General features: G+C 35.2%; 1 protein-coding gene across 1 annotated transcript; it reads left to right on the plus strand.

Annotated features, from left to right (window-relative positions):
• Positions 1–7,145: 7,145 nt before the first annotated feature.
• On the plus strand, positions 7,146–18,728 carry LOC112058551 (chitin deacetylase 1). The gene is made up of 5 exons (XM_024099454.2): positions 7,146–7,295; positions 15,422–15,582; positions 15,955–16,204; positions 17,186–17,507; positions 17,593–18,728. Exons 1-5 carry the CDS (start codon positions 7,241–7,243, stop codon positions 18,419–18,421), a joined length of 1,617 nt encoding a protein of 538 aa, XP_023955222.1. The 5' UTR covers positions 7,146–7,240; the 3' UTR covers positions 18,422–18,728.
• Positions 18,729–19,316: the final 588 nt, after the last annotated feature.

A 19,316-nucleotide genomic window follows, 5' to 3' on the forward strand; every position in this document is an offset into this window, starting at 1 on the left:
AAAAATCCGAAAAAAAATATAACTTGGTCACCCTAGCGATATTTGGAAAACTATTCAAATTAGTTTTTGATAATTAGGTGGTGTATCTACCATTTGCGTTTTATCCATGAATTACAAAACATCCTGTATACATAAATACATATTTGTACAATATACCTCATAGAATTATACTCCGTATCGACCCTTATATCTATGAACATCTACTATCAGGAATATATCAAAAAATTGATTCGAAAATTTTGAAATTCCAATCGTAAAGTTTTGTGTTGTAAAAAGGGTTGTTTTTTCATTGGAGGGCATTATAAAATCGATACTGAAAAAAGAGTTAATATTTCTTGATTTTCTCTATTTTTCTGTCTGTCCTTCTTTTTATCGACCGCACATCACCCAGTAATATGCCCAAATAACTTGAAACCTCTACCTAATCTATGAGATGTTTTGAACGTACAGTTTATCTAAAGAGTGCAGGCTCACTTTCTAAGGTTTATTATCAAGCTTCGGTCAAAAAATAAAAGACCGATTTGTATAAAATTTTCGAGACCAAATGACTGAAATTAGTTTCGTATTAGAAAAAATAACTCCTCGGAGACGAATTCGCGGGCATCTACTACTATTGTAATACATAACATATTTGTGAGATTTTACTTACTCGTTGCTCAAAACGTATTTATAAGTTTACCTATTTACGAGTATGTGATCAAAGTAATTTATAGTTAAAGGAAACAAAGATTCGCATTTTAACCACATAATCGACGTATAATGATTACCTATAGCAAAGATTATAACAATTTGATTGAGGAAGTAAAAGAGTTAGTTTTATACAAAATATTATATAACCACTTTTTTATATGTTGAAGATAAAGTTTTAAATAAAGATAAAGAATTTAAATGTATTTAAATATTTTTTTCCATTGTTTACAAGTTAGCTCTTGACTACAATCTCACTTAATGGTAAGTAATCTAAGAAGGAAGCGGGTAAATTTGTTAGGAGGAGGGTGAAAATCCACACCCCTTATAGTTTCTACACGACATCGTATCGAAACGCTAAATCGCTTGGCGGTACGTCTTTGGCGGTAGGATGGCGACGAGCCATGGAGAAAGCCTCTCACCAGCCAGACCAGGACCAATTAAGAAAACCTCAATCGGCCCAGTCGGGGATCGAACCCAGGACCTCCGTCTTGTAAATCCACCGCGCACGCCGCTGCGCCACGGAGGCCGTCAATTAAAGTGAATGTATGTGTTTTCTCAAGTGCATATAGTTATTTAAACGACACCAAAACTAGTTTTTTATAACATGAAAAAAAAATAAAAATAAAATAAAATAAGCATCTAATGCTCTTCGGCCGCAATTTAACTAGGTAACCGATGTGCAATGTGTAAATTTGAATATTTTCTATCACTTATTTCTTATCTCGAATAAATAACAGATGAGGGTATATTTTTCTTATGCCGGATCTCGTACTATAATATAAAGTCTCATTTTAAAAGCGCTTGAAATGTGAACTTTATGTTTGTATAGACTGTCTCGCTGGTAAAGTAGTTTGTATGTGTCTCACGAAGTACCGAGTTCGAGTCCTAGGCCGAGGCACTGTTATGTCTAACATCTGATAGTAGTGGTTAAAGTGTCACACACAGTCGCCAGATTGACCGACCCGGAGTATATTAATCAGCGAGGAAAGAGCGCATCGCTCAGAATTCTTTAAATACCTCGAGTCGGTCATATACGAGTCTGGGGTTATTGATCACGATGTCAAGGCCCGTAGAATTGCTGCTTAGTCGAAATGACGGGACCTAACTGGTGTTCAATGTGATCGCTAAAGCTTAAGGGGCTTATCTACAAAACCGTAATCCGACCCGTATCGCTGTACGGTTGTGAGACTTGGCCGGTCTAATGAGGCATGTGCAGGAACTCCGAGTCACAGAAATGAAAATGCTACGATGGATGTGTAACGTCTCACGTTGTGACCGACAACGAAACGAGCACATACGCAATAGGCTCAGTGTCCGGGACATCGGAGATAAGCTGCAGGAAGCCCGTCTCAGATGGTACGGTCACGTTGCATGATGTCCGCAGAGCGCTGCTCGACATCGTACACGCGGTCTTGAGAACCAATAAACTTAAGAAGTCGGATGCCCAAGATTGGGCAAAGTGGACGAGATTATGTCAGAAAGCGGATTCCACATAGTGGGACCACCCTACGAAGCAGAAAAATAGTAGTGGTTAAAGAATTTAACATTATCATTCTAATTCCGATTTGAGCCGTGATAGCCCAGTGGATATGACCTCTGCCTCCGCTTCCGGAGGGTGTGGGTTCGAATTTTCTTGATTCTCTGCGTGTGTGAAGTCTACCAATCCACATTGGACCAGCGTGGTGGATTATTGACCTAACCCCTCTCATTCTGAGAGGAGACTCGAGCACAGCAGTGAGCCGATGATGATGATGATTCTAATTCCGCCAACCATCATTGCAACAGGGTTGCAATCCCATCTCCTATAAGAAGGGCTAATCTAAAAAAAATCTTGATTCCCATGTTTGTAGTAACTCTAATACGAAGGGAAGAATCTATATGAAAAATACAATATAGTCTCATTAAATGAATGGACCAACAACTTGCAATAGCCAGACATGGATGTGGATTTTCATCCTACGCCTAACAAGTTAGACCGCTTATATCTTAGATAGTATCATCACTTACTATCAGGTGAGAGAGCAGTAAAGGGCTAACTTGTAATAAAAAAAAGTTCCTCATTTTTTGGCTGATCTGATTAGAAGTATCGGCTAACAAACAGTCGATGCTTCTAACATAACTAAGTGCGGTAGTCAATTATGGAGTTTGGACCGTGTTGGCATTGGAAGGTGTCAAGGGTCCAGATCCTCAAATGTCCAAGTTTAACACGAAAATTTTTGGTATTTTCTACGGGATATTGACTGAAACGACTATCGGAGCATTAATAGTTGACTTTACATTTCACATATCCCCTACCAGAACGGCCCTCTAAGCCGAGGTCCGAGTCTCAGAGGAGACGCCCTAAGAGAGTCGTTCCGCCTATCTAATCTGCTTTTGCCTTCGGATCCCACCAGGCGATGTTTCTGCGCTCGCTTAAACCCCCCCGGTGACGCCGCTAAGGTCCCATTTAGGAGCTTACGGCACTTAGGTACACAGTCAGAAATATAAAATCCATATGTCGGTAATCTCGTGAGCAAGAAAGAAAGAAAGAAAGAAAATTATTTTATTTGGACACACACACACACACATAATACACAAAAGACAACAAATACTTTAAAACTAAGAAAGTAGAGATATTAAACTAATAAAACTAAATTAAATCCAAAAAAATATAAAAAAATTATGTGTGTGGTACCAAAATGGTCACCACTCAGCATGTGCTACGCTAGTGATGGATGCACCAGCGCAGCGCTGGTCTTCCGTGGAGCCATGTGGTGACGCGGGCGGAAACAACAAGAAGAAGTGTTACTAATTAATAATTAATAATAAGAACATAATAAATAATCATATAAATATATATACCTTTATAATTATATTTTGTGTGTTTATTAGTGTGATAAATAAATAAATTATTAGTCGTTTTCAGTGAGAAATATAATATAGAGTAGAAATAAATAAAAAAAGAGAATTATCATTAAGTATAATACATTCATGATTTGATGAAATATCGTAATGGTATACGTAAATTCTGGAAAATAGGTACCTCATAATAGATATAAATAAGTACCTATAATTTCACTGGTTATGAATGGATTAACAAATATCACAATTAAACTAATTGACAATAATTAGAAACAGTGAAATGATTACCTGATTAATCATATCTATTGTCATGCAATTTCAACACTGGACCTGATTTATTTTATATTATGAACCAGACTCATTTGAATGGAATGCTGCCGTTTATGTAGATAAACACATACGAGTACCTAGTCTTAGCCACAAAGAAGAAAGTCATAAAACTCATGATAGAATTATACAATAATTATGATTATATAATCATAAACCTGCGTGATGGGCACCCTACCAAGGGCGGCAAATTTTGATAGGTATTTTTAGGTATTAGTTTTAATTTTAATTTATTTTAATTCTGTAGTTGTAGTTATGATATTAGAATGATATTTCCTTATATTTTATTTTTATAATAAGTTTAGCCTATTTAAGTATTATCTTCATTAATAAAACTATTTCCATCATAAACCTATTTTAAGAAATTAAATATTACGTATCTCAAACGGTGAAGGAAAACATCGTGAGGAAACCTGCATACCTGAGAATTTTCCTAATTCTCTAAGTGTGTGAAGTCTGCCAATCCGCATTGGGCCAGCGTGGTGGACTAAGGCCTAATCCATCTCATCCTGAAAGGAGACTCGTGATCAACAGTAAGCCGAATATGGGTGGTTAATGATGATGAAAATGATGAAACCCCTTTGTTTCCTTCGTATTGATTTTCCATCCTGGCCGATTTAGGGTAAATAATGTTTGATCCTGTAATAAAAATTTTCAGATGGTAATAAATATACCACACCGACGATTGAACGTGCTCTCCGAGGCATAGGAGTGTAACGTGACCAATTTCCCATCTCCGGACCGCAATTGAAAATTTCCCTGAAGAAATGAAAACCCAAAGTTAGAGAACAAATCGGTTCAAAGTTAACGGTTATTGTTTTCAACCGACGAAAAACAGAGGAGTTTAACATTTGGACGTTTTTTACAAGCTTTAAATTAGCTTCACTTGCAACTACGAGTATGTATGTAAGAAAATCTTGGAATCTTAATTTGACTAACTTCCCGGTCTTCGATTAGGATGAAATTTTGCACACGCTCTAAGTTCTGATGACAATATATGTCTAGCTAAGAAACGCCATTACAAATCCAATATGGCGACCTCCCCAATCACTTGTAACTATGTATGAAAATCCAATCTTGGAATCTTAATTTGACCCACTTCCCGGTCTTCGATTAGGATGAAATTTTGCACACGCTCTGAGTTCTGATGATAATACACGATTAGTTAAGAAACGTCATTACAATTCCAAATGTGGCGGCCTCCCCATGATAGCGGACTGGCTGTTTGAAATCCACCCACATGAAGTAGATATCAAGTGAAAGGGTTTGCTGTCAGGAATACGAAAAAACTAGTCATGTGACCTAAATCGAAGATTTGTAATTTTTAGTGCGTGCTGAACACGTGTCTTTTAGTTTTTTAAGGTATTTAAAGTTATTTATAATTACGTGTAACTTTTTACTGAGTAGTCCGATTTTCATTTTCTTTTTTATAAGAAAAGGTTTCGAATTAGATCCTATATACCTACAATTGAAAAAAAAATTCTAAAGGTAAACAGGGGATGATTGATTGTATACCTATTAATTGTAAAGTAAAACCACGCATACCTCTTTCGATAACTCCAATTTTGATAACTCTTTTTTTATTAGATAGGACTTCAAAATTAGTCCCATATAAAATAAAAAGTTTCTACTCTAAGTGTGGGAAAATAAGGGAGATATATTCGGCTTTTTCGTGCCTGTAACCTCGCAGCTTTTTCAATGAAAGTTTCCAGTTGAATTGCTTTTTCCGTTACCTAATTTACAATTTAGAATTATTAAAAAAAATACAACCGATCCCAAAGCATTAACGTACCCACGAAACTAAAAAGGGAAAAATAATATTTTAATATTTTCTACCTATTGATCACTTTGAAGTGTCGTGTGGTGATTTTAGTTACTGCAAAACCACATGAAAGTAAAAAATGTCTTAGCAAACTAAAATCATTATCTGTCATAATGATTTTTGTACGCCTTGAATTAATAGATACATACGATGTAATATTTTGCTTTTTAGTTTATTTTTGTTATTTTGAAGTCAGTTTAATTTTTTTTTTTTAAAAAGATTTTATTTTTTAGTTTTAGTGTGTCCTAGCATAGTGAACGAAAGCGCCACAGTACGGGCAATTTCGTTATTTTCATTTTAACACAAAATTACTGAATTGATTTTCATGAAAATTAAATAGGACTGATCTGAAAGTATACTCTTTCAAACAAATAAAGATTTTTCAAAATTGAATAAGAAATGAGGAAGTTATGAGGTAACAAACATTAAAAAAAATACTGAGCCGATTTTCATGAAACTTAAATAGGACCAATCTGGAAGTAAAACAAACAAAAAAAATCATTAGTATCCAATATCCAAACATACGAGTAAATATGCAAAAGTGAGTTTGGCTGTTTGTTCACAGCCAAACTCACTTTTGATCACAAAACCGATTTTGGATCAATCAAAAGCTACATTATCAACGAGTAACATATTAAATACTTTATTCACGAAATACTACGGAAACGGGAACTACACACCGCAGATTCGTGTGTCGACTAGTCAATAATGAAAGAATATATTAACTACATACATCCTCTCAGTAGACCCGAAGTTAAGAGGCCGGACAAAACCGAGAGATCGTAGGTTCGATCAACACCAGTTGGACTAGTATCTTATCTAGTCTAGTGGACTAGAACTTAGTGTAGTTATTTTTTTTTATTCATTACAAGTTACCCCTTTCTAAATCACTTGGCGGTACGTCTTTGCCGGTAGAGTGGCAGAAGCATCCCACCAGCCAGACCGGAAAAATTCAGAAAATCTTAATCGACCTAGCTCTCAATAGACCTAAGGGGATCGAATCCAACCTCCGTCTTGTAATTCCACTGCGCGTACTGCTTCAGGACTAATTGGAGGGGAAGTAATATTAGTTATATTTACTATGGCTAATATATTCCGTGAAAAATAACTATATTCTTCATAGTTGTTGTGCATTTTTTTTTATCTAAATACCGACATCTTCGCAGTATATTTAACATGGGTTAGATGTCTTTGCAAAGACTATCTGTGCAGTTCAGATGTCAAACAAGTATTGTTATATCATCTTGAGAAACGACACAATATTGAACACAATATGCAAATAAAATAAATGCAACTCATGTTTATGATTCGAGATATTATTTGCATACTTATATCATTATTCGCTGGTGATATCGCACTGGCTGGCATGATCTCCGCCAAGTGTTCACTACGATGTCGGTAGTGAAGAATGCACCTGGAGATGCAGGTGATTCACAGCTGATGAGTGCAAAGGGTGTCGGCAGAAGTACGAGCGCCGTGGGCGAGCGGGCGGGCGGGGCGCGGATTGAGGCCACTATTTAACCGCTCGGCGGCCGCGCAACGACCTGTTGTGATCCCGTCATGGCGCGCTACGCCCGTGTCGCTCCTCTGGTCGCGTGTCTCTTAGTCGCTTGCGGTGAGTCCTAACCTTTATCTTACGCCTCCAGGTGCCGTCTATTTCGCGACGTCATAGGTGACTCGACGTCACATCCGCGCATCTGCGACAAATAATGCATCGACCGCATCCAGTGCTATATCCACAATAGTGAACAGTGAATTTGCATGAGTTGACCGTCGCGACATAGACAGTGCCTATAAGTTTGCAATTGAATCCAGTCTGAACGTGATCTCCTTGCATCAAATGACTTAAGAATGTAATCAACGCTGCGAGCCTTTCAAGGACAACCTTAAAAGATACAACTATCGAGCCAGTTGCATGTATGCCGGTGTAGTGAACTTAATTATTATTGTATAATAATCATTTAATAGTGAACTGTGTTCTGTATTATTTCCTTTAGTTATTAGTTATATACAGTTCATACAAATATAACAACAGATGCTGCAATGTGTGCTCGATAGTTATTTCAGTTGATCCTGTGAATAATTAGTTTATTATTAACGCTAAAGTGAATTTGTTTTGCTATTTACTAATACTTGTTAGGTTGGAAAATCCTAATTTTGTAAAAATATTTAGTATTATTTAGCACTTAGTGAGACTGCGCATTGTGGTTGTGGAGAACTTTCACATTCAGTCTGTTGCGTTGCGGTTGCGCTGCTGACGTCACTACGCGCACGGGCAGTAAAGCCTGCTACACACGACGGGTCACGCCGCAATGCATAACCTTGCCAAAATCTTCCTTCAATCACATTCGCACTTTCTCATATTAACTAGCGTTAAACACACCAAGCATTACTGACAATATTAACACATTTGTATAATTACTATATCGGAGAGTTACAAACTAATCGGTTACGTCGCCTGCCCCTACGAGTCTTAATCGCGTAGCATTCGTTCCGATTGCGATTGTAATGCATGAAAATACTTAATATGTTCCGCGTTCATGTATTGCCAAACCATTACTCATCTGATTGATTAATTTAGGTATAAATACTACGCCTTTTAAGTAACATTATAACTTCTTATATAATTTAATGTCATTATAATAGATAAATATATGAATTTTATTATTACTTACACATTAATCTTGTTTAAATATAAACACTATATCATGTTATTACAATTAGTCAATGAAACTAAAAAATAGCAAAAAATGTCCATTTAAAAATTAAAGTTTCTATGTAGTACATACCTAATACATGTTTATTGTTTACATATAATAAACAGTAACTACTAGGGTTCAGTTACATAAACTCACTTGGGCTAGATAAGGTCAAGATCCGCATTAGAACTAATTTAGACAACAACTGCAAATAGATGGTTGATAATTTTACTCTATGAAATCAATTCGTTTGTCTCAATAATCACAATAGATAAAACAATAAGTATTATAAATAAAAAATAAAACAGTTAAAATAGCTATGGATTACTATTTATTATAATTGTACTGCCGCTATCGCATCAGTTTCTCTATTATTATTATTATACATACTCAAAGTCATATAAGGAAACTAATACCTTTTCCATAAACGTACTAAGTATATTGAAGCAGATAAAGAGCAACAAATGACTATTCTGTTAGCTATTGAATTTATAAGTCTTGATCTTAACACATTATTGTTTAAAAATTACAAAACCTATAACTAGTTTTGCAGTTAAGGTCAAATATTTGACACAAATTCAGCCGAGGAATTTATATTTGAATTGATTATGATTTACAAAGTTTGCTAGACATAGTTGTACTGAATGCAATTTTAAAATTTACCTATCTGTGATAATTTAAAGCTTTAAAGTAAGCTATCACGATTATTACATTTTGACAGTCACATAGTCTAGGTGTATACTCGTATAAGTAAAAAGTTTGACGGTCACAAAGTTATGTGAGAGTGTTTTCCAGTAAGACTGAAGGATTACGGTAGGGTCAATTCAATAGGATTTAAGGGTATGAATTGAATAAATATCATGTTTAGGTATTGTTTATTACGTGGTCTGGACTAGCTTTTTAAAGATAATAGAATACATTTTAACCAGTTTATATCTTTAAATAATGATACGAAGAAGATGTACTCAGATAAGATCCTTACCTTCGTAAAAACTGCTAGTTTGTCAGCTGATGCTCCCATTTTCCCACCATTTCACGTGAGACAACTTTAGAGTTCGAACCGTAGTGGTTTTGAAATTTAAAAATTTTCAAAGGTCCAGACGTTCATTTGTGGAAGTATACATTTTTTATATTTTCTTCGGAATATATCGAGAAATCATGTCCCTAGTCAACAGACTCTTAGCTTCATAGCTTGGAAATTGCTCTAAAGTGACTGGCAATTGGTGATGCGTTTTCACACAGTATTCCGAATAATATATATAAAAAAAAGCTTTATACTCGTACTTGAACAGTTGAGAGTCTGGACCCATGAAACTGGAGACTTCCCAAAGCCACCAAGGTCCAAACTGCATAATTGTTTATCATACTTGCCTATCGTAGACCAGCCAGCTGACACTGTTGTAGCTTTTATAAAATCAAGATAGTCTGGGAACCACCGGCTTCCAATCTCATGCATCATTATCAAACTAATTTAAAGGTCCTTTTAGGAGCGCCACCACGCGCTGCAATGCGAGTTGTCGGGCTCCAAGACCTTTATCTTATTGAAATCATACGTCAGACAGGCATATACGGAAATAAGGAACCTTAATTAAGCGTAAAATACACTGAAATTAGAAAACTATTTGAGAATATGAAAACTTGTTTATAAAGTAAATAATTACAACTACAGAAAGTGTTCCTACGGCTAGGGTAAACAAATTTTAGTTTCAATTTGCTGTAAAAATCTGTGCATTATCATTCTATTTATGATTATTCCTCTTTACACCGTCAAAATTATAAGTTTACATCAATCAAAAACCTCCTGTATTGGTTGGATGGCCAGACAATGTTTAATTATGTTTACGCATCAAATAATCTACTTATTGATTAAAAAATGCATTCATTTTACGGATCGCAGTAACTGCACAATAAAATTCACGGTCCAAGGTAGAAAATGTATTTAAAGAATGATTTTCAGCTTAAATTATTCAATGTTGAAAAGGTGAACCTGTCATAATTTAATCTGGGCAACTTGTGATGGACATTACATGAGATTGTTTAGAGATAAAAACGCCAATCTCCGAAGAGAATATAAAGTTCTTTGAGCATGTCATGTTTTTTATATCCGATTAGATCGGTTCATGATCGCATTGATCCTTCAATAAGGAGATGTCAAATCTTAATATATAAATGCGAAAGGTCATTCATTCATCACGAAATCTCGACAACCGTTTGATGTACAAAGCTGAAATTTGACAGGGAGGTAATATATAGTTAGCAGGTATCCACTATGAACGGATTTTGCGATAGGGCTGGATTAAAGAGGTCTAAGGGCGGACGAAATCGCGGGCGTCCACTATTTAATTGTATGTGCATGTGCATTTAAATTTGGTGTATTGTAATTGACAAATTAAAAACAATTAGTAGCATCTGTTTAGAGATAGAGCCGCGATAGCCCACAGGATATCTTCCTTCGATTCGGAGGGCGTAGGTCGTCAAATACAGTCCGGGGCATGCACCTCCGACTTTTCAGTTTGTGCATTTTAAGAAATCAAATATCACGTGTCTGCATACCAGAGAATTTCTTAATTCTCTTCTATGTGTGTAAAGTCTGCCAATCCATATTGGGCTAGCGTGGTGGACTATTAGCCTAACCCCTCTCAATATTCTGAGAGGCGACTCGTACTCAACAGTGACCCGAATATGGTTGATAATGATGATGATGCTTAAAAAATAAATGTAGGTATTGATATAGGATTCTCGTTGATAACGAGATGTAGATGTAATGTAGACTATCTAAGAACGGAAGAAGCTGATCCAAATAAGAATTCTCTAACTTTAAAAATATCCAGACTATTATATATTTCAATTTTTTTAAATACTTAATTTACCAAATAATGATGAAATGATGATGAAAACAAATAATATTCCGATACATTGTAAATCTATAGGTAGTAGGTACTATGTGTAGTATCGGATTTTAGTATTTATTACATTTAGATTTCGTAACCATGTCACTCCGTAGTAGTCGGTATGCAAATCAGATCAGTTTTCTAAATTTTCGATGCAAGTGGCAAGAATACCAAATAAGTAATCGACTCTAAAGCTTTCTCTTTGAAAATTTTATAAATTTACGACTTTAGTTTGTAGCATAATAAGGTACTTTACGACACAATAAGTTAAGAAAAGTGCCCTCGATTCATTTAAATCACACAAGTATATATAACACTAAAAAATAATTTATTTTACTATCATGTATTTTTATTACCCGTTTGCGGTAATTAACATTATTATATAATCAAAGAGTTCTAGTTATATTATAAGCATTATCTTATTTTTCATTTCTATCTTTTAAGGAATAAAGTAATGCAGGTATACCAATAAATGGTTGTGTATTGGTAATAATGCTCCACAATAGTGGCTGAACGGTTGTAAATGACATTTGGGGCACAAAAGTCTGAATTAAAAATTAGTATAATTTTCATCCTAGTTTTATAATATTTTCCGATAATTCCGCTATTCTACAACTGTAATATTTTACGGATTTAAGAAACAAGTAATGCGCTTGAAACATTTTCATTATAGTCTTGATCCATTGTGATTAGAACTTCACAAAAGTTCGCTAGAAAAATGTAATATAACTTAATCTATTGTTTATGTTTAATTTACAATAAAAGTAAATAAAATGTAACACTCCTATAAAAATGCCTTGCTTCTAACCCACTGTGGGAAAACATTGCGTATGTAACTACTCGTAAATGAATTAAACTTCATCTGGTATCGTGTCATCGAATTCACATTATTACAATTCTCACGATGTTACACATTTACTGTTCACCTATTGCTTATAAAAGTGAAGTAAGAAATACTTAAAGCTCACAGACAGACCCATGGCATCAATCTAGTGTATCTAACTTCATTCAGTTGAAAACGCTCATCTTCGTTGAAGCTGCATTAGCATTAGGTAAATCAACAATTTAGTCTCACTAGTATTTTTAGTATTTGTAAACAGACTAAAAGTTATTTCGATTTAAAAATTTCATTGTTCAGATAGTATTCATCGATTGCAATAAAAAGAGGTCAATAGACTTGCTGTAACAAGTTGTACATAAAACAATAGTGAAAGTCGGACAAACCGAAAATTACTTTTTGAATAGTTAAAAAAAATTAAACGTATTTATAGTAGTCAGTTTTATGTGCAATTTATACATTCTTTTGAAGTCGGTTCATATATATACTCAGAGGCAATTACCCGGATAATTGTGCCTCTGAGTATATAACGTATAAACAAAACTGTAGACTAAATATTAACTTTATTTAAATTATTTGACATTTATGTAATAATAAATGTTGGAGGACATTTGCGATAACGTTAACTATGTTTTTCCACTGATATTCATTAGCAATGTTTATTCAACTACTATTAAATAAAACACTTCAACGCAGCAATTTAAACTTGTTAATAATTCATAATATTACCTTCTATGTAACTCGTAGAATCTGGAAATAAAGTATAATAATGAGAATGTCTGAATATTGCAATGTTGGCCTTCAAAAATGAGGAGAACAGGTTCGCATGAGTAATAATTTCATCATTTCCCCGTTATCACCAGGCCTATTTTGATGAAGTATGTCGATATAAGGAAAAGTAGTCGATGTGGCTTCATACTGATTCGTGTTCAATATTCGGCGAGCGTACAGGGCCGTCGCCCTCGACGACACACGCCTCGCATAGCAGTGCCTTTGTGCCCCAACCTTCTTAGGTTGGCCGGTAACACGTCCTGATATATATCATTTCAGTAATATTAAATCTATAAATTAAAATTTCAATGTTTTATAGAAACATAATTATCATCATAATCTTAGATCACAATTGTTTCGGAATTTTGCAGTCTAATAAATTATCGGTAATTTATCATATAGTGAAATTTCCCCGAATTATTTCACCATAGCTGGTTGCCTCGACTGGTGACAGAAAGACTGGCTCATTTTCCTGCGCAAAAGATTAGCCTGGCTGTCCGGAAATGCAACCAGTATTCTTGCCACCATTCCGGATGATTTGTATGTATTTTATTAGGAAAGGTTAGCTTAAATTCCTTATTGTTCTTCATTAGTAATGTTTTATCTAAATATATTTCATTCGAGATATAGACTGTGCAAACGTTCAAAGAGTACGTATTTATCCATAAAATTTAAAAATTTGTATAATTTAATAGTTTTAGGTAGTAAATAATAAAATGTTATTTAATACCGAAACCAGATACTTTATGAAACTATACTCGGCTCACTGCTGAGCTCGAGTCTCCTCTCAGAATGAGATGGGTTAGGCCAATAGTCCACCACGCTGGCCCATTGCGGATTGACAGATTTCACACACGCAGATAATTAAGAAAATTCTCTTGTATGTAGGTTTCCTTATGATGTTTTTCCTTTGCGGTTTGAGACACGTGATATTTAATTTTTTTAAATGCACACTACTGAAAAGTTGGAGGTGCATGTCCCGGACCGGATTCGAACCCACATCCTTCGGAATCGGATTCAGAGGTCGTATATACTGGGCAATCACGGCTTTTATACTTTATGTTATTAAGACTTACTAAACTTATTACTTTAAATACTTGTGGATAGTTTTCATATAAAAGACATCAACGCGCTCCGCTCGTCAGAATTTCGTGCTCCAATTTTCGTTTCTTTAATGCTCATAGTTATATGTTTAAGATCACTTTTTTCCTGTGATTATTTAAAATTAATTTAAAATTATATTTAAGCTCTTTTTAATAAATCCCAAGTAAAAAGCATGTTCTTGTAAAATACTAATTACTTATAATATACTTTTGAGTTTTACTGTAATAGTATACAAATTTGTTGTAGGTTTGACCTCAGTATTATATTACTAGATTAAAAATAACTTTGAACCCGTAGTAGTAGCTATAATTAATTACTTACGAAATCTATCTTATGCGTATATACGAGCGACGTCGGCATTGGCCACAGGGTTTCAGTATTTCCTGTTTACTTTTTCAAGGTTGTCTCATATATTATCTGTAAATACAATATTCATGATAAGTACTTATACTTTCAATACCTAACTCGGTAGGTAGGTACTTGCAGTAGGAAGCTTCTGTCATACTAAGAAACTCTTTAACGTTTAGCTCCTGAGTATTAATATACATATTTATTATTATTACCCGACTACAAGAAGGGTTATTTATGTATTTATTATTATGGTATTCATATACAATCTTGAAGTTAAAAAACATTTCAATAAAAAAATTATACAAATAATATATTTTTTAATTCGTGGCGGTGACTGCTTCTTGGCAGCTTAATCTCAGTCTCGCAAGCGATCTATTATCTAATATTGCGAGGGCCCAGTTTCCTCGTGTTACGTGTTCTGTAATCACACATATCTACACATTCTCACACACTATTTGTGCATCACTCACCTATTTTATATAATCTCTACATATTTAGTAAAGTATAAAACGCGTCACGCTTCATCCAGTGGCTTATACAAACCCTTAATTACGAAAGTAATAATAAAAATTGCTTAGAAATTCTAATTTTCAATTTCCTGTTTTAATTTTAAATAAAAAACTAGTTTGGAATAAGTATTTAAAATAGGCAAATCTCCATGATTTCCTGATTCATAATTAGCGGTCAAGCGAATCAACTATTCCGTGACCTTTTCAAATTATAATAATTTCAACACACGACGCGCGTACAAAAGCATCAAATACCATGCATAATGTAACAATTTGATATATTCAGAAGAACTTAGAAAGAGTCGTCCTTGTCGCTGGCATTTCGAAGCGAGTCAAATGTCACGCGCGCTCACCTCACCTCTGACATTTGTGAACATCTCCAAGTGACATTTTACCTCCGAGTAGGTATAAAAAAAGCCGCAAGCATCTGCAAATATTCAATTAAAGATAATAAATATTAATAGGTGTTAATCTTTATAATGGTTGCGATCGTAAGAAAATAATATTTTTATACATTGTACGTTTTACTCGTAGATTAAGTTATTCAATTAAAATAATAATTGAAATGAATTCCACAGCGGTCGCCGACGGCCACCGTTGGCGGCGACAAGCCGAGGATGCCAAGAAAGACGACAACCAGGAGCTAGAGCTATGCAAGGACAAGGACGCTGGCGAATGGTTCCGGCTGGTGGCCGGCGAGGGCGACAACTGTCGCGACGTCATCCAGTGCACTGCCTCGGTACGCGCATTGCGATTACTACTTTTACATGTATACCTTTCTTGTCGAATCACCACCTATTTGTATCAATGACATAACCATATCCTTACAACGATCATCTAACATTTTAAATTCTAGTTAAGTGTGTGTGATTAATTGTCTTTTAGAGAGGTTTGGCTTAGAATTAATACAACATAAATATTTATGTCGTGACTTACCGACCTTGCTTGTATGCAGATTAATCTGCTTAGTTATCTGTTGAGTCCAATTCGGCAGATCTCTCTCCTGTATGAAATTAACCTTAAACATTAACTATGACCCCTAATAACGACAGTAAGATAATGTCAGCTTCAAATTTTGTAGAAGATTCTATATTTTTGTTTTTTCAAACAGGGCATACAAGCCATTCGTTGTCCAGCTGGTTTGTTCTTCGACATTGAGAAGCAAACTTGCGATTGGAAAGATGCCGTAAAGAACTGCAAACTAAAGAACAAGGAACGCAAAGTGAAACCACTCTTGTATACTGAGGAGCCGCTGTGTCAAGATGGCTTCTTGGCTTGCGGTGATACCAGTTGTATCGAGCGTGGTTTGTTCTGTAACGGCGACAAAGACTGTCCTGATGGATCCGACGAGAACTCTTGCGGTGAGTCAATATGATCGACAACTGACCTATGTCAGTTTATATGATTGAATAAACCTATGTTTATACAATTAGTTGCGTTATGTTAAATTCTACGTGTATTTCACAAAGGATCTGATCTAAAATAAAATATTTTTATTACTGAACTTGAACAACTACAAATAAAAACTAGCTTGCGAGGCGTAACGAACAACTTGCCTGAAATGCCAATCACTTGGCCTAAAAAAACATCTCAATGCTGTGTCGCAACGCACCTTAACCAAATGGGGTGTTTATTTTATTTACATTTCGTTGAATATGTTAACATTTATATTATTATTATGTAACATTTTCAAAAACTTATCCTAGCGAAATTATGAAAATTATTTTCCGCGACATTTTTATATATTGATAGAGAGAAAAAAGTTATAAATTGTTACTAGTGGATCTTTTTCACCTAAAAATATAATACGTTTAACTTTGTAGCGATTTTAAGTAGTGATATAAGCGAGACTTTATTTTAAGTAACACAACGACCCACTCGACCAAAGCCAATGTTTTGTAATCGCTTCCATTTTAGATTGTAATTTTAATACACATTAACATTATTTTTATACGTACCTTAGGTAGGTACACATACAATTAGACGAGTCTAAAATATTGTTAATCATAACTAACAAGTACAAGATAGAAACAGAACAAGAAATCTATTTGTGTACGTGTCAATTTGACCAAGCGAAAGTGCCCATACTGGTTCCTTGTCTCACCTCTAGACCTGCGTGTCTCTAACATTATACACGCAGTTTAATGTTTGTCAATACCGTTGCAGTTCCATAAATAAAAAATAAATATTATTGGCTTATTAGTGTGCCAACCGCGTGTTAAAATAAGAAAATTTATCTCCATCTATATATATTACGTCAGCGTCATTGCTCCATATTGCTAAGTATTGCGTAGATAGTTTGCGCTTGACTTATTATTACTAATATGTTTTCTTTGTTTTAGATATCGACAATGATCCTAACAGAGCTCCACCATGCGACACTTCACAATGTGTGCTGCCCGACTGTTTCTGCTCAGAGGACGGAACAGTTATCCCCGGGGACTTACCCGCTAAAGATGTGCCCCAGATGATTACCATTACTTTTGATGACGCCATTAATAACAACAACATCGAGCTGTACAAAGAAATTTTCAATGGAAAACGTAAAAATCCAAATGGTTGTGACATCAAGGCCACATTCTTTATTTCTCACAAGTACACAAACTATTCAGCCGTGCAAGAAACTCACAGAAAGGGACACGAAATCGCGGTACACTCAATCACGTAAGTTTCTATCACGTATTTCGATTTAAACTAACTGTACATTCTATAAATAACTGTTATGATTAAATTTTTAAATCATTTATAGGCATAATGACGATGAACGCTTCTGGAGCAACGCTTCTATCGATGACTGGGGTAAAGAAATGGCCGGCATGAGAGTTATCATCGAAAAATTCGCTAACATTACTGACAACAGCGTAGTGGGTGTCCGCGCGCCTTACCTACGTGTCGGTGGCAACAATCAGTTTACGATGATGGAAGAGCAAGCTTTCTTATACGACAGTACTATCACAGCTCCTCTGTCTAATCCTCCTCTATGGCCATACACTATGTACTTCCGTATGCCCCATCGCTGCCACGGCAACCTGCAGAGCTGCCCGACCAGAAGTCACGCTGTCTGGGAGATGGTCATGAATGAACTCGATCGCCGTGAAGATCCTACCAATGACGAGTACTTGCCCGGATGTGCTATGGTTGACTCGTGCTCAAATATTCTAACTGGTGATCAGTTCTACAATTTCCTGAATCACAACTTCGACCGCCATTACGATCAGAACAAGGCTCCTCTCGGACTCTACTTCCACGCTGCGTGGTTGAAGAACAATCCCGAATTCTTAGAAGCGTTCCTGTATTGGATCGACGAAATCCAGAGTACTCACAATGACGTATACTTCGTGACCATGACTCAGGTAATACAATGGATACAAAACCCGCGTACTGTTTCCGAAGTCAAGAACTTTGAACCGTGGAGGGAGAAGTGCGCCGTAGAAGCTAACCCCGCTTGTTGGGTACCTCACTCGTGTAAGCTCATATCCAAGGAAGTTCCCGGTGAAACCATCAATCTACAGACGTGCGTGCGGTGCCCAGTCAATTACCCATGGCTCAACGACCCAACGGGTGACGGCCACTACTAGATGAGATCTCGCACCTCATAAGGTGCAAATTAGTTTATTATAAAATTGCAATTAACGATTGCAAGGACTGTATATTCGGGGTTCAAATAAAATGCCAACTTTTTTCAGTGTAGACTTATTCGATGACGAATGAGTCCGTGTAATTAGGAAATGTACTGGGTCATAATCCCGATGTAGTCTAAGTACCTACCTAAATATTTGTAATATAGACTCACATTATATTAATTAATAGGTCTGTTTTAATACTTTATGTGATTTTTCTACTTAAGTCTGTTGGATAAAATTAAAAATAAAAAAATAAAAAATACTTGTATTTTTATTGATTCAAAATGCCATTATAATAAAACATACTTTTCGTAACAAGCAAAACATTCCATAGAGCTTGAAGCGGATGTGAATGTCATAATCATTAAACAAGTACCTACAGTGAACCTCTGAAATAAAGTTGTATTGTAGTAGGTATACCGTATAGTACCTATATTACAATTAATAGTTCTTAGTAACACAGTATTGGAATATTGAAACTGTATTAAAATATTAAATGTTTCCGGATACAAATATTTCCGTAAATGATCTATTACTAATTAGGTACATTATTACATAGGTACTTTAATTCATGCTTTTATATCAAGGCCTTCCTTGCTAAACGTTAAAAGACAAATCGTCCTAGTTCTTTGTCCTTGCTGTGAAATCCATAATTAAAACTTTACATAACTTTCGTTTAATCACAATTCTAAGAACCTACAATAAAATTCCTTATACCACAAAACGCAATATTTTAATTTTGAAACAAAATAGATCTAAACTTGTTATTCTCAGTCGGAACATTCTTGATTTTGTAGAGATAACGTATTATTCATATGTACACATTACACGTACTTTAAATAATTGAATG

The sequence above is a fragment of the Bicyclus anynana genome, chromosome 3 (genome assembly GCF_947172395.1).
Source record: "Bicyclus anynana chromosome 3, ilBicAnyn1.1, whole genome shotgun sequence".
NCBI lineage: Eukaryota > Metazoa > Arthropoda > Insecta > Lepidoptera > Nymphalidae > Bicyclus > Bicyclus anynana.

Coding starts and splice junctions, on each gene's coding strand:
- LOC112058551 (XM_024099454.2), top strand. CDS start 7,241: ATGGCGCGCTACGCCCGTGTCGCTCCTCTGGTCGCGTGTCTCTTAGTC. Junction 16,205..17,185: donor ATCCGACGAGAACTCTTGCG/GTGAGTCAATAT, acceptor TCTTTGTTTTAG/ATATCGACAATGATCCTAAC. Junction 17,508..17,592: donor ATCGCGGTACACTCAATCAC/GTAAGTTTCTAT, acceptor AATCATTTATAG/GCATAATGACGATGAACGCT.